General features: G+C 39.5%; 1 protein-coding gene across 11 annotated transcripts in view; it reads left to right on the top strand.

Annotated features, from left to right (window-relative positions):
* ELAVL4 (ELAV like RNA binding protein 4) overlaps positions 1–11,326 on the top strand; it is a 151,644-nt gene extending 140,318 nt beyond the window's left edge. For 4 of the 11 annotated variants that reach the window (XM_040978577.1, XM_040978578.1, XM_040978569.1 and 1 more), the window contains exons 4-7: positions 1,860–2,013; positions 3,618–3,843; positions 5,470–5,508; positions 8,383–11,326. In XM_040978577.1, coding sequence (XP_040834511.1) covers positions 1,860–2,013; positions 3,618–3,843; positions 5,470–5,508; positions 8,383–8,710 — 747 coding nt within the window. In that variant the 3' untranslated portion in view covers positions 8,711–11,326. Of the gene's footprint in view, positions 1–1,859; positions 2,014–3,617; positions 3,844–5,469; positions 5,509–6,451; positions 6,455–8,340 lie in introns of all 11 variants that reach the window. The other 7 variants (XM_040978571.1, XM_040978572.1, XM_040978570.1 and 4 more) reach the window with 3 other exon arrangements.
* The last annotated feature ends 3,865 nt before the right edge of the window (positions 11,327–15,191 follow it).

The following is a 15,191-nucleotide window of genomic DNA, read 5'->3' as shown; positions in this document are numbered from 1 at the left end:
TTATAGCCTCCTCTGATTCTCAGACATGCTACAGAGGCATCCCAGGATACCCATGGGTTTCTAGAAGATGTGGACCCTGTAAGTGCTTGCCTTGCTCCATCAGAAGAAGGAGGCCAGCAGGGGCAGGCATGGTGGCTCAACAGGCTAATCTTCCACCTGCAAGTACCAGAATCCCATATGATGCTTTTTATGTCCAGGCTGCTCCTGATTTTGTAGCCTAGAAAAGCAGTGAAGGATGGGCCAACTCTTTGGGACCCTGTGCTTCTGGCTCCTGGCTTCAGGTTAGCTCAGCTCTGGCCCTTGCAGCCATTTGAGGAGTGAACCAACAGATGAAAGATTTTTCTTTCTGTCTCTCCCTCTGTAAATCTACCTTTCAAATAAAAATAAATAAATATTTTTAAAAATAAGGAAATCAACAGGCAGATTGATCATGTCATTTTATCTGTTGAGTCAACACCTGTTATTAGTTGTCAAACCCACAAAGGGAGACCTGGCATCTCTGTCATACACTCAGGGGAGTGAGTGCCATAGTAAACCAACCTGCTCATCCTTTATCTTCTTTCTGCATCCACTTTCTCCCTTGAAGGTCTTACAAGCAAACTGTGCTTTGCTGATGGAGGTTTAATTTTCAATGTTTAAACTCTGTATGTGGTGTTGGTGTGGCTGTGGACACACTCACCCCTATGGTCTTGGCAGGTGCTGTGTGTCCGTTATATAGATTAGATTAAACCTCGAGCTGAAATATGCTCAGGCATATGCAGTCCCTCCCTGTGCAACAATGTCAGGTGTATTCTGAAACGACTGTTTTCATCTATTCTGGGCCATAACCACCCTGAAATAGCTGTAGCAGCAAAGTGCTTTTGTTAGACTAGCTGTAAATTATATTTCAAATGTCTGATGTTGTTTTCTGTAAAAAAAAATAAATAAATAAGTAAATGAAAGTCTAAAATTAATGTCTGCTGGGGTTTGCTTTGCTTATGTGTACTGCTACAGATTTGGCTTCTTGCAGATGGAATTTCAGATCTGTTTACACTTCTGTGTTAGCTTTTTTTGGGGGAAAAAAAAAAGCAGTTGAGAGATCTGGGAGGACAAATTTACAAAGTCAAACTTATTATAACCACCGCTGAGGCGCTCTTCTCTCCCCTACTGCCCTTCCCCTCCCTCCTGTCTGCAGTGCCCCCATTTTGTTTGTTGTGGTTTTATCTGCCCTGCATCAACGTTAGAGGCAACTGGTCCTTGCAGATGTGACCACAAGGTCACATATCCAGTTTTGCAAGCAGATGTTCATTCAGTCCAATTTCACTAGCACTTTGTCATTCAGCGAGAGCAGACCTTGCGAGAACAGATTGTAGCAACACAAAGAACAGGACATAAAAAAATCTTCCAGGGAACCTGATAGCTTTTATGTGTTGCAGAAAAAGACAGGAGTAGGAAAGGTAGCCAGGAAAGAAATGTACGGAGCAGAATTTCTCTCTCTTTTTTCTGGTTTATTCAAAGATGATTATGTGTTGGATACAGTAAATCATCTATACACCCACATCCAGGAGGCAAAGCTTCAGCGCTCCATGCGTGGGTAGTTCTGCATTTAACAGCTGCCATACAGTAGCCGTTTTGTTCTGCACTTAGAGACCCTTATCTGTGCGTTTGTTTTAAGTTATCGTCAACTCCCCTTTTGTTTCTCTCTTGCTGTTCTCCTCATTTTCATTACTATTACAAGTGTAGCTAAACTCTAAACTACTGATTTCAGCTGACACTGAATTGTAATGATAGACGAGGGGCTGTCATCTCAGATGTTGACTCAGTCTCTACTCTAAAGGTGATTGCCTGCAATGCATTTAGCTCCTCTTGCCTTTCCCTAGGTCTCATATGCCCGCCCAAGCTCTGCCTCAATCAGGGATGCTAACCTGTATGTTAGCGGCCTTCCCAAAACCATGACCCAGAAGGAACTGGAGCAGCTTTTCTCACAATATGGCCGCATCATCACCTCACGAATCCTGGTTGATCAAGTCACAGGTTAAGTGTTTTCTTTGTAATCTCTTTTCTTGTGTTTCAGTGTCATTAGCAAGTGCCCTGTTACCCTATTTCTCATAAGAGCTGACTAGTAGGGAATTAAGGTGGAAAAGGTGGATCATGACTAGGCAATTCTCTGACATGGGAGAACCTCTTTTTTATCAGTTAAAACGGGCCATCTTGGAAGGTAGAGGTTCCCCATCTTGAGAATTGGTCCCGCAACAGCTACCCCACCTGGCAGGGTTGTCAAGAGGATCCAGGCATCCAGCTAACAGTGGAACTGTGGCAACTTCTACATCCCTTTAGGCTGTCAACCAAAAAACGTAACTGCTGCACATGAAAAGATCCTGTATATCAAGCCAGTTCATCCATCCTAGAATTAGAGAACACAGATCTGAAGAGGGGACTTCAGACTTCCTACCCTGTAGAGCTAGTAGCAGTACAGGAGTATGAAACCAAGACCTCCGGTCTCAGTCTTGATCTCATACTGCAGTTCTTTGTCCATAATAAAGAGCAACAACAACCACTGCCTGTCAACAAAAATGGAAAGGTCCTCTGAGGTTACATTTTAAATAACAAACTGTTTTGCTTTTGAACCCCTACCTCAGAATTATTATCACATGTTTGACATTTGATTCCTGCAACAAACCTTCAATGAAATTGGCTGTGCACCAGACAATATGCCAAGGGACAATGGTAACCAAGATGGAAGAGGCATAATCCGTGCCCTTACAGTACAGTGACTGACCTGCCCAAGGCTATGTAGTGCCCTAGGAGAGCTCAGGAGAAGGCATGCTCTACCTAGTAGAAATTGTTTGGAAAGCTTCTTTGAGGAGACAATGTTTGAAGAGGGTTCGCCAGAAATTATCAGGAAGAACTCTAGGTGGAAGGACAGCATATACTGAGGCATGGAACCAATGCAAAATATAACTTATTTGAGGGATCTCAGGCGATTTAAGGTGAGGCCCAGTAAGGGATTAGTATAAGACTTAGCAAGGAATTTGGAGCCAGAGATCCAGGGATATTGAATGTTATGTCAAGAAAACTGAACTTTATCGTTATACAACATGGGACCATGAAAGGGTATTTTGTGGCCATTACTTGTTTTTTGCTCTGTTTGGAATGGAAGGTAGGGGCAGGCAGTGAAGAACAGCTGTAGTACACAAAATATAAAGTTAAAAAAGTATCAAAGTGATCAAGATTATGTTTTTAAATGGTGTTTTATGGTTAGAGCTTGCTTTACAGGTAGATACCCTAGATGCTAGGAGTGGAGAACATGTTGAAGAACTAGTAGAAGAGCTGGAAGATGGACTGAAAACTGGACCATGGAAATCCCGGGAGATAAAAAATAAGCTAGGCCAGTGTTCAGGGACCAGGGAGTATTGGGTGGAAGGGGAGCACAAGGAATCCTTAGATTCTGTAGATGCATGCATTTGTCCAGGGCCATGATGGAAGAAATGCATGGAGATCCATTTTGATGGGTGAGAGAAATTAAGGATGAGCCCAACTCCACACTAAATGTCTATGGGACCTAGCCATTCTGTTTGCAAAAATGGCTATCAGTTTTGTTTGTCTACTCTAGACAAAGAGTCTTTCTGCTTCTTCAGGAGTGTCTAGAGGAGTGGGATTCATTCGCTTTGATAAGAGGATTGAGGCAGAAGAAGCCATCAAAGGGCTAAATGGCCAGAAGCCCAGCGGTGCTACGGAACCGATTACTGTGAAGTTTGCTAACAACCCCAGCCAGAAGTCCAGCCAGGCTCTGCTCTCCCAGCTGTACCAGTCTCCCAACCGGCGCTACCCAGGTCCACTTCACCATCAGGCCCAAAGGTTCAGGTAAGTATGACCACAGAGGAAAAAGCCCTGTTATAAGGTACAGAACTGAATAATGGCCGGGGAAGCTGATGGCCCTGAAGAATGGGACAAGGCAAGGGCCTCTGCCTCCAAAAATCACTATACAAAACTCTTCCCCAAACCTTGGTTTCAGTTCCTATAAAATGAGATGCTTGGACCCAGTGTTGTTCCCAGCCCCTTCCAGCTTAACAACCATTGCTACATGGTTTAACTTCAGGTTCTGCCTTTAACCAAACAAGATTTCTGCCTTTAACCAAACAAGGATCAGTTTCCATAAGTCATTCACAGATTAGTGACCCCCTTCTCCATTCACCAGCTCAGACTAGCTGGACAGTAACTTTTAATAAAGTTCACGAATGAACCAGGAGGCAGATCTTTGCCAGAGAGAGTGGTTGTTCTGTCTTCTTTTCCCTAGGCAGAGGACTATTGAGTTTAAGAACTCTTTTTGCTGTTAACTTTACTTTGTTAAGGCTGTGGACTGTGGGAAGCCAGGGAGGGAGAGTCTACACTAGCCTTCTGAGTCTTTTCCTTTGTTACCTGATGCCCAGAAGCTCCTGGTGCAGTGGAGCATTTTCTGTGTCCTGGGATGTTTCAGAAAGGCAAGCTTCTCTCAGCAAAGGCAGGATGACCTGGAACCAGTTTCTGTTGTGCAGTATCTCTAAGCTACTCCGAAGAAATTCTATGTAATTATTTTTATTCCACCCACATACCAACTTCTCTTGAGCTAAGAGATTTTCTGCATGTTACACTTCACACAGGAGAGGAATGGGTCCCTGTATCTAGGATGGTGCTGTCCATTGGCCTCAGGAGAAAATGCTGCCCCCTGAGTAGCCTCCCGTGCCCCCAAGAACTTGAAATGGTTAATGATTTCGTGAAGAGTCCAAGGCATATAATTTTTATTTTGTGTGAGAGCACATGCAGTATTTCTGTAAAAAGCCTCTCTAGCAGCCTTCTAATAGTGGAAACTATGGTTACTACTGTCCCATGCTGTGAATAGCCTGTTCCCAAGTAAGGTACTGAATGTGAGGAAGATTATAACATAATGGCAGTTTACAGGGAGGTGCTTTTTGTCTGTAAATAAGAAGCTAATTAAAAAAATCTTTGCCCCCAAAATTCTCCTTGCCCTCAAAATGTGTGTATGGCAGGAAGGTCTAGTTGACATAGCCAGGCTTACCGAAGAGATCTGTTCTGAGGTGTATTGTGTGGCCGTGCGTTGTTAATATGGACAGCAACCTTTATTCACAAGTCTAATTATAGTACAAGGTGAACAATTTGAGAAGCCCCTGCCCCGCTTAACAGTTCCACACACAGTATAAAATCAAATCCACACAAATGTTCTGAGAGGTGGGAGGAATGGGATTAAATCAGACTTTGAAAGAAAGGGAGGTTTATTAGACACTTACTTTAAATTCTACCATTGACCTGAAACATGAATTACTTGCAGTTGGAAGCAGGAAAGGGGAAAGCTCTCAGTGGTTAGACTCCTAAGCAGTGGGGAAAGTTGTTGAGCTTTTCTTCTTTGAAAATGGAGCATTCTTATTAATAGTTCCATTGAGCGATCTTGCCATCTGTGAGGCATTAACCCAGAGACCCTCCTTCTCTTTGCAGGCTGGACAATTTGCTTAATATGGCCTATGGCGTAAAGAGGTAATTAAAACTCCACAGATTGCCAGATGTCCGTGTTGGCACAGACTGGGGCTAGAATTTTTTTTTTAATTCACTAACTTTACTTTTTTTGAAAAATCCTTCCTTTTTCTTCCACCAGCATGTCAAATTCTTAATTTTAATTTCAGACCTCAGTTGATTTTGTTTCTTTTAGGGCACACAAAATGTATTTGTGTGTTTCACTTTTTCTTTTATTTGCAGGTGGGCTTCTCCTATGGTTCAGGTGCCACAGCTACTAAGCCTTTGATAATCTGGTCCTCTCAGTAGCTCCCCAAAGGGAGAAAGCTCCAGTTCTTTGCTGGCTAATTTTGCAAAGTTGTAGAGCAACTGTTTTTGGTTTGTAATGCCAAGATTCAGTTAAGAGGGCAGATTCTAGCAAATCAAAATCAGAACATTTTGCTAATCGTGTTTGACAACTTTATGATTTTCCATAGAAGAATTAAATTTTGGAGTACCATTCCTAGCCAACGCATGTTAAACACGTGGATGACTTTCTGACTCTAGCCCCCACTTCAGTGTATCTGTGTGCACCTCAACCTGGGGTTTCTTTTGGTACAGGTTTTTAACAGTTACTATAAATCCTCTCTTGATTTTGTATGTATGTGTGTTTTAAACTTGCCGTTTCTTTTATTTAAAGCTTTTTGTGGGGTTGGGAGCTCAGAAAGGATAAAGGTTTGGGGGGACTTCTGAATGCAGTCGAAGAGTATTTGAGATCCAAAGTGAAATCTTAATCTCAGAAAATTGGGAGTGTTATGTCACCGTGACCATAAGATTCCTATGTGCTTTCGATAAGCTCCATTGCACTGCTAGGGACCTAGCATCTTCATCATCTTGCTTGTAGAGCTGCACCCTTTAACTCCCTTTTCTACAGTCAAGGGAACAAGATGTGGTCTTTAATATCCTGCATTATACTCTCTATACTAAGCAGGTTTTTTTCACCACTTGACTGTGTATGGTAAGTACCCAGAATGGAAACTGGTACATCATGGAGGGAGTAACTTAACTGCAGACTTCATTACCAGAGTGCCAGCCTCTCCAGTTTTAAGGAGAGGGCAACTGTGAATTATCTGCATGTGTCTAACACAGCTTGCCTGTTCCCAGGCATTTTATTTCTTTGCTAGCTCATCCCATCTCTTCACTCTTTTGACATTAGTGAAGTAGGAAACTAGTAATGTGTGTAACACAAATGAGACTAAGGAAGACACGGCTGCAGTATGCCTGCTGTCCCTTGCTTCAGTGGTCCACCCAGAGTAGATATCACTAGCTGAGAACAGCATTCCCTTGGTCTTGAAACCAGATCTGGATCTAGGATCTTTTGCTACCAAAGTGTCCCAGATAGTCATCCTCTTGAAACCAGCCCTGACTTTGGCCTTATAACAAATCCTCAATAATTCTCTGTGTATAAACTGAAAGGCTTTAACTCATCCATTTGGAAGAGAGATGATGGAGAAGATAGTCTTTAGAAATACCAGTTAAATACGGATTTGCGCTTCTAAGAGTCTGCACTGTGATTTGGATTGTCTTATATGTTTCTAAGCAAAAAACAGGAAGGCCGACTTAATGGATAATAATAAAAACAATGTCTGTTGAGTTGTTATATTTAGAACATCTGTAGCATCCATTTGACTGTCCAAATTCTACTTAAATGTAGACCTTTCTTTAATAGGACTTTTAAATCTTCAGGAATATTTGCTTATTGCTGAAAAACTGATACTTTACTTCCATTCCTTCCCTTAGTTTTTGCCTCCTCTGCTTCTTCCATCCCCATCTCCCAAAAAAACCCAAACAAATGGAAAGCAAGAAGTTATAGTCAATGTAGGCTGAAATATCTATATGGTGTGAAACAAATGCTAACAGCATTTTTGCTGTAAGGCTCTGATAACTTAATTGTTTCATCTAATGCTTTCATCACAAATCACATGTGGATTTATTTTTATCAGACACTGAGTAGAATCAGAGTTATTTTTTTTTTCAAAATTACACACAAATTCAAAAGATTTCTAAGCCTAAAACAAAAGTAGTTATCTCAGGGCAAGTAATTATTTTATGCCTTTTCTAAGGTATGGTGACTCAAGATATTTGGTTTTTCTCCAGTGAAATTTTACAAATGAATTTCAGATAATACCACACCATGGAATAATACATATTTGTTATTATTGTTCAAGTATATTAAGGAGAACCCTTTTGAGTAAATGTTAAGTGAAACGTGAGCCACTCACTCAATTACTAACAGACTTATCTGTTCATTCTCACATATTACCATCCTCAGTAATAACAAAAGATCTTTGATAAGCATAAATCAAGGGACTGTAAAGACAGTGAACATGAGCACACAGAAGGCTGTCTCTAATCTACCTTGAAAATATAGAACAAAGTTTTCAAAGCACTGGCACCAACCATTCACTTACTTAATAAATATCCATGTGGTGTTTTCTGTGTGTGTTGTCTATGAGATTCCCATTTATGCTCCATTAAATAAGTAAATAGAACAACAAAATGAATGAAATAGAACCCTTTCCCCCTCAGAGTTTGCTGTCTATTGTGAGTAGACACAGGTTGGAATCCCCTAGGAGCATTTACTATTAGAAAAATATGATAGAGTCTTCTTCTGGGAGCCTTAGGATTCCCTGATAGTTTCTAGTTTGCTTTTGGGATGCGTGTACCTCTGCCATCTAGCCATCACCATCAGAAGAAATGCCACAAGCATTAGTTTTTGACTTTTGATTTTTAAGCCCTGAAGACTCTCCTACACTCACTCACCCAGCCCTTTGCCCCGTGTCTGTGTCTGTGCACCTTTGTGTTATCCATGGTCAGACTGATGTCTGGACCAGTCCCCCCTTCTGCTTGTCCCCCCAGGTTCTCCCCGATCACCATTGATGGGATGACAAGCCTTGTGGGAATGAACATCCCTGGTCACACAGGAACAGGCTGGTGCATCTTTGTCTACAACCTGTCCCCTGATTCTGATGAGAGTGTCCTCTGGCAGCTCTTTGGCCCCTTCGGTGCCGTGAACAACGTCAAGGTCATCCGTGACTTCAACACCAACAAGTGCAAGGGATTTGGCTTTGTTACCATGACCAACTATGACGAAGCAGCCATGGCCATCGCCAGCCTGAACGGGTATCGCCTGGGAGACAGAGTGTTGCAAGTTTCCTTTAAAACCAACAAAGCTCACAAGTCCTGAATTCCCCATCCTTACTTACTAACACATATATAGAGAAATATATACGAACAAAACATGTGCGCACACACACACACATACACAAAAGAGAGAGAAACAAACTTTTCAAGGCTTATATTCAACCATGGACTTTATAAGCCAGTGTTGCCTAAGTATTAAAACATTGGATTATCCTGAGATGTACCAGGAAAGGATTTTATAATGCTTAGAAAAAAAAGAAAAAAATACAAAAAAAATACCTTTGATGCATTGAATGTTCTTTCATAGCTGTCGTTGTTGAATATAATATACATAGATAGCGATGTGCAGGGATTTTTACCCAGCCAGCTAACTTTACTACCTTCCTTGAAGGTGGGTCTTTTTAAGATGACCATTCGCTCATTTGAAGAAGAAAAACAAAAAACAAAAAAAAAGAATAGAAAATAAAACAATTTTTACAAAGCAATGGGATTCAAAGAAAGAAAAAATGATTTTTCTTTTTTGTCAAAATGTCAATCCAATCAGATTGGTAAAAAAAAAAAAAAACCCACACAAATTAAAGAGGAATAATAAAAATTGCAAAAAAGAAAAAAATTTTTTGCAAATTTTTTTATTTTTCCTTTTTTTTTTATATCATGTGAACTAAAACAACAGTCTTCTGTTAGGGGATGGGGGCCGGGGGATACCTGATGACATTAACAATTTAATAACATTAACATTGTTGCCAAAGAGGTGGTCTCTTTGCTGAAAATGGGTTTCAAGAAAAATCTATTTTTATAAAATATAAAGAATTTTTACAAGAGAATCTGGATTTGAGAAAAAAATATTTTGACTGGCTAATTTAGGGGAAATTGACAACTTTGTCGCGTTCATACTGCACTGGTAACTTTTTAGAGATCAAGATGTGTGTTTTAAACTGGATTCGTAGACTGTTTTTTGAAGGATGGGCTATAAACAGATGATCTTCATATCTTTTCATAGCATGTAATAATAATTAAAAACCGATTATTAATTACTAGGGGAAAGGAGTGTTCGTTCTACCCAGGGTACCACAGTTCCCCACAGTCAAAACCCAAAAGCAAGGAGATGAGTTGAAAGACAGTTTTTCTTTAAGTCATCAGTATGGGATGTCAGCAGAACAAAAATTAAAAAGATTAATTTTCTTTTTGATCTAAAACTTCCTTAGTTTGAGCAGTAGGTGCTACAAAATTATTTACATATCTTAGTATCATAGTTAAATGTAATGTGTTTAGGAGAGGAAAACAAAAGATACATTTGCTTTAAATTCATTAAGGAATTTTTAAATTCACTTTGTAGCCCATGCTGATAGAATTGGGCTGTGTTGGTACATTTGAAACACTGTTTATGTTGCTTGAAACACTTATTTATTTAATCGCCGATGTGATGATGCCTATGGCCGAGATCAAATATAGCTAGATTGGCTAGACTACGTATTTGTTTACTTAAACTATGGGAAGAAGCATATTATTGTGTCATTCTGTTGTGTGTGTATGTGTATATACAATATAAATATATATATATAAAGTTATTTTTTCTTTGGGTTAATTTATTATAAGTTGTAACACTTGGCTAGTTTTGTTTGTATATGTCTTAAAATGTTTTTCTTATGCTATTTAAGTGACAGTTTAAGAGGTATCAAGGTAACTTGTGTAGAACTATTGTTTGATATATTGTCATGTTTGTTGTGAATATTTTTTCTTACTGCACAGTAGAAAAATAAAAACAACTGGGTCTTTATTTTAATGTAATTCAGATTGGGGAAAACAAAACAGAGCTAAGGGAACAAAATGACTTGAGGGAGCACTCTCCCACGTCCAGTGCACTGGCCATTTTAGTAAGTTTGTGCTTCGTATGGTTATATATTTAAGACAAAAACAAAAAAATACAAGAGTTCATGCTCTTCCCTGGGTAATAGAAACAGTTACTCGCTATGCATAATCTAGTTGATAGTTAAATTTGCTATTGCTTTTCTTGTCTTGTTATATAAAATCTTTTCAATACAAGTTTAGTCTTAATGGTAATAAAACGTTATGGTTATTTATAACTTGTGCTGATTTGGTGCGTTTTTTCCCATGCTGAGCCCACTAAGTGCATGTAGACAGGACTGTTGTTCTCACACTGAATAGACAACCTTTGTAGTCGTCGTCGTCGTCGTGGTAGACAGATCATGAAAACCAAGGCTGCATCATAGACTCCTCCTTTAAATTACGTTTCCTGTTTTTTTCCTCCTTTTGGTTTCAGAAAAAAAGGCAAAACAAAACAAAACACCAGATTTCAGTTAAGAGAACACTCGTTCAACATTCAGGGAGACCTTTTACATCAACTGCTATGAATGAACGCAGTTTGCTGGCAAAGTTTTGATGCATTTGCTAAGCATTAGTGGAAAAGGCATGCCAAAATCTCTTCTCTATAATGTGTTCACTTTTCGGGGGGGGGGAAAAATCTTAGGACCAGGCAGTTGTATACTTTAAGTTATAATGAATGACTTCGTGTTAATCTTGCTAGTTTAGATGATTTCTGAGGGAAAATATTGTAAATGGTTTTTTTTCATAACCTTGCTGTGTTTGAATTATTTGTACTTTATCTGTCCAGACAATAAATGAAAGTGTGTAGAATGAATTTGAGCTTTCCAAATTTTTAAATGTGTTTAATCGGTTTTGCTTTCTGTAGCAGTTTCAGATTTCCCCCATATCTTTATCTTTAGCCCCCAAAAAGCAAAGGTATAGGAAAATTCTGTTTCACAAATTAGCCCCATCTCTCCAAGTGAACTCAGTTTTCAGAAACCATTGCCCCAGTTCCATTCTACTAAAAGTATGATCTCCAGCCAGTAGTATCAGCATCATCAAGGAGCTTGATAGAAATGTAGAACCTTGGGCTGCACGCAAATCTATATTTAGCCAGATGCCCTGGTGAAGGAGCACTGTCCTGGTTGATAAGCCAGAACATTCTGCATTGCGTTTGATAGGATGACACGTTAGTGTCCGTTATTGAGAGGTGGAGGGGACAGGCATTCACTATTTGCAGGGCACGTCGTTAGATCCGTCAGGCTGTGCAGAGCCCTCTTCATTCTCTTCCTCAATCCTCTCAGCAATCTAAGAGAAAAGAATAGAACATGTTATCATTTCACAGATGACAAGACCGAGGCTCCGTGAGATTAAGTCATTTGAAACAGCAGCTTTCTAGATGGGTGTTCTGCATCTGCGTCTGACTGTATTGCCCAGCATCACAGTATTAAGATTGGCAGAACTTGGGCAGTATTAAGGATGTGAATCATTTGTGTTGAAAGTGACTGCAGCACTCATCCGTGTGCAGATGTTCACTTTCCCAGCTGTGAGCAGAAACCCCTAACCAGGGACTTGTTCATACATTGTATTGGAAAACATTAAACTCAACCTACATTATCAAGAAATCATGTTAAAATATGCCCCTGAACTTTGCAGATGAGCGTCCTGGTGATGTCCTGATACAACCATTCATTGATGACCTACTGCCTATCTTTCATTTTCTCAATAATTGAGAATGCATAGGTAACCTATAAAACATTTCCATCCATAAACTGACCCTTAGAGGAGAAATGCCCTCACTGAACCAGATGAGCAAATGGTTCTTTTCTATTTCTCATTAAACCCCTTTTTATTATTATGCTAAATCATCACATTTGTTAAGATAATTAAATTTGGAGCAAAGTATGAGATTCAATTAACCACATTAAAATTAAATATTTAAGCCTGATTTTCACATAGTTGGACTTATGGAATCTTATTTTAAAGGCAAACCCCCCACATTTTATTTCTGAAAAACAGTGGGTAATCAAATGGTTACTCTCAGGAATAATACAGCTTCACAGACATAAAGGTCTAAAAATGTTGCTGTCAAGTCTATGGCAGTTACCAGTCATCACCCCTACTCCTTAAAGGTGTCATGTTAGAGCATGATAAGGGTATGGATGCATTATTTGGAAAATTAGAAGTGGTTGGCATCTTGCCAGGTCATATTTTTACTGTTGAGTCTTCAACAAATCAATCTTGAAGTTTTCATGAATAGATGTACATCTGTAAACTGATCTCAAAATATCCATAGAATGACATTCTACCTGCACATTCTCTTGACAACACCTCCCAGCATTGGCACAGAGTCCTTTAAACATCTAATAAAAAATCATTTTGTGGGAAAAATAAGCCAGTTACCTTAAATCTCCAGACAAACAGGAGTAGTTTCTATAGGTGTTTGTGGGAGAGGTCTAACAAATCACAAGACTGTGGAGATTTATTAAATTTCTTTCAGGTCCTACATTACATTTTGCTTGGATGAAAAATTACTTGTCGTAGGAGACTGATAGCATTTACTTAGTATTATTTCTGTTAAAGTGATAAGAAGGGAAGAATATCTCCAAAAAGTGCTTTTGTGCACAATCATCCCACATCAGCACCACCATCACCATCACTTCTATTAGTGAGGGTCAAACACATTAAATGATAGAAACAGAAATTCTGATCAACTTGAGTTGCTCAAATTTCTTTCATCAGGGTCAGTCATCTTTTGTTCATTTGTAAGAGAAGCATGTAACACCTCACACTGAATTCAGAGGAACACTTAAAAGTGTATTTGGAACTTATAAAAAATCCTATGGAACCCATAAACACTAAGTAATTGGGTGAATAGCATAACCCTGTCAAAATTCAGCACACACATTCGCCTTTTGCCATGGAGAGAGAGCACAGCCCTGATCCTTGGGTCTGTTTGGCCCTCACCCTGTAAGGCATTGTTCATCTGGTGCTGAGAGGACAGCAACATGCAAGCACACAGAGCAAGTTTTTATACAAAAACCTAGGAAGGGTTTTTGTTTTTAACTTTCACTTGTGTGAACACAAACATCAGACTGGTTGAGACAGAATTAACATCAAGAATGTGCTTTCTCATTGGAAGAATAATTAAAATCTTAATTGGAGGCCATTCTGCCTAGATTCCTTCAGCAGCCTTCACTAGAGCTCATGGAACACATTGTATAATACCCGTACATGCGACTTTGCCTTTGTTCTTCCTAAAGAAGAGAATAATAAAAGGAAATTATATTATTTCTGTGAGCTAAAATCAGGTTTTAATATTGTCCAAAAATGACTCGCACTGTTCCTTTATCTTATTAGCTTTTTGGCATATTAGGTAATAAGATAATTTCTCATGGTACAGTATTTATGTAAGAATCATATTTCTCTGTGCGGATCACTTACAGAAGTGTCTGTTAACAGGGGAGAATGATGCATAATCAGCACTTAAGATTAAAATAGGCCTGAGAACATAAAAGTGTTCCTTCAATTAAAGGAATAGCATTTCTCCAGTCACATCTTTTTTTCATTCTGCAGCAGAATGAAATGCTTAAATTCACCCAATCCCATGTTAATTGCCAGAAGGCTGTTTCCAAGGCAAGTTCGGTGTAATATATTAGTGGTTCGGTTGCAGAGTGGACTAACAGGCCACTCCAGTGTAGCATGTCATTATTTCAAAGAGTTGCTGGAAAAGTTCTTTAATTTTAAGGAGTTATTTTTAGAGGGAAAAAAACAGAATGCTATATCAAGTCTTTCCTGTGCCAAGCACTACATATTTATATGATCCTAGTGAGTGCTACCATCCTCCTCTTGGAGTGAGCAATAGGAGATGCAGAGAATCTGGGTTTTGTACAAGTGAGTAAGAAGGTAAGCCAGGATTCAAATCCAGATTTTCTGGCCCCTGAAGCCTTTCAGGTACCCCACTCTGGCTCTGAATGTCATGTTTATTTCAATTGAAGGCAAAGACAAATCCAAGGAAAATTACATTGACACAATGTCATTGGGTCTAACCCTCTCCTCAATAGAAAACAAACTAAATAACATTGTTTTGGAAGCAAAATGACAAAAAGTAAAGGTTATTGGTCTCAACGACTGCTACTCTACAGTGTTTAAAACCGAGATTAGCGAGTCTGGCATTATGCTATATCAGGTAAAGCCACCATATCCAACACTGGCATCCCACAAGTGCACCAATCAGGTAGTGGCTGTTCCACTTCTGACTCAGCACCCACTAATGCATCTGGGAAAGCAGCAGAAGATGGCCTAAGTGCTTGGGCCCCTGCACCCACATGGGAGGTCCAAATGAAACTCCTATCCACTGGCTCAGCCCTAGCTACTGCATGCTGTAGCCGTCTGGGAAGTGACCAGCAAATGGAAGATATTTCTCTCTCTCAGCAAAATTTTTCAATGACATTACTTTGCTGGCAAGTCTATGTTAACCACCAAAAGTCATTGAGATATAAAAGATTTGAGGATAGGACAGGAAGGTAAAAACGTTAAGGCAATTAACTGCATTGGACTGTCCCATGGATCTTCAATACATAAAGGAATTATGTGAAACAGCACTCTAAAGATCCTGCTGTCCCTATTTGAACCTTGAAAAACAATCCTGACAGTCATATAGCTTAATCCCCATTTTAAACCTAACAAAAACAAATTCA

This window comes from Ochotona curzoniae, unplaced genomic scaffold (genome assembly GCF_017591425.1).
Source record: "Ochotona curzoniae isolate NIBS_2020 unplaced genomic scaffold, NIBS_Ocur_1.0 contig_291, whole genome shotgun sequence".
NCBI classification, from domain to species: domain Eukaryota; kingdom Metazoa; phylum Chordata; class Mammalia; order Lagomorpha; family Ochotonidae; genus Ochotona; species Ochotona curzoniae.
This window is presented reverse-complemented; position numbering and strand designations above follow the sequence as displayed.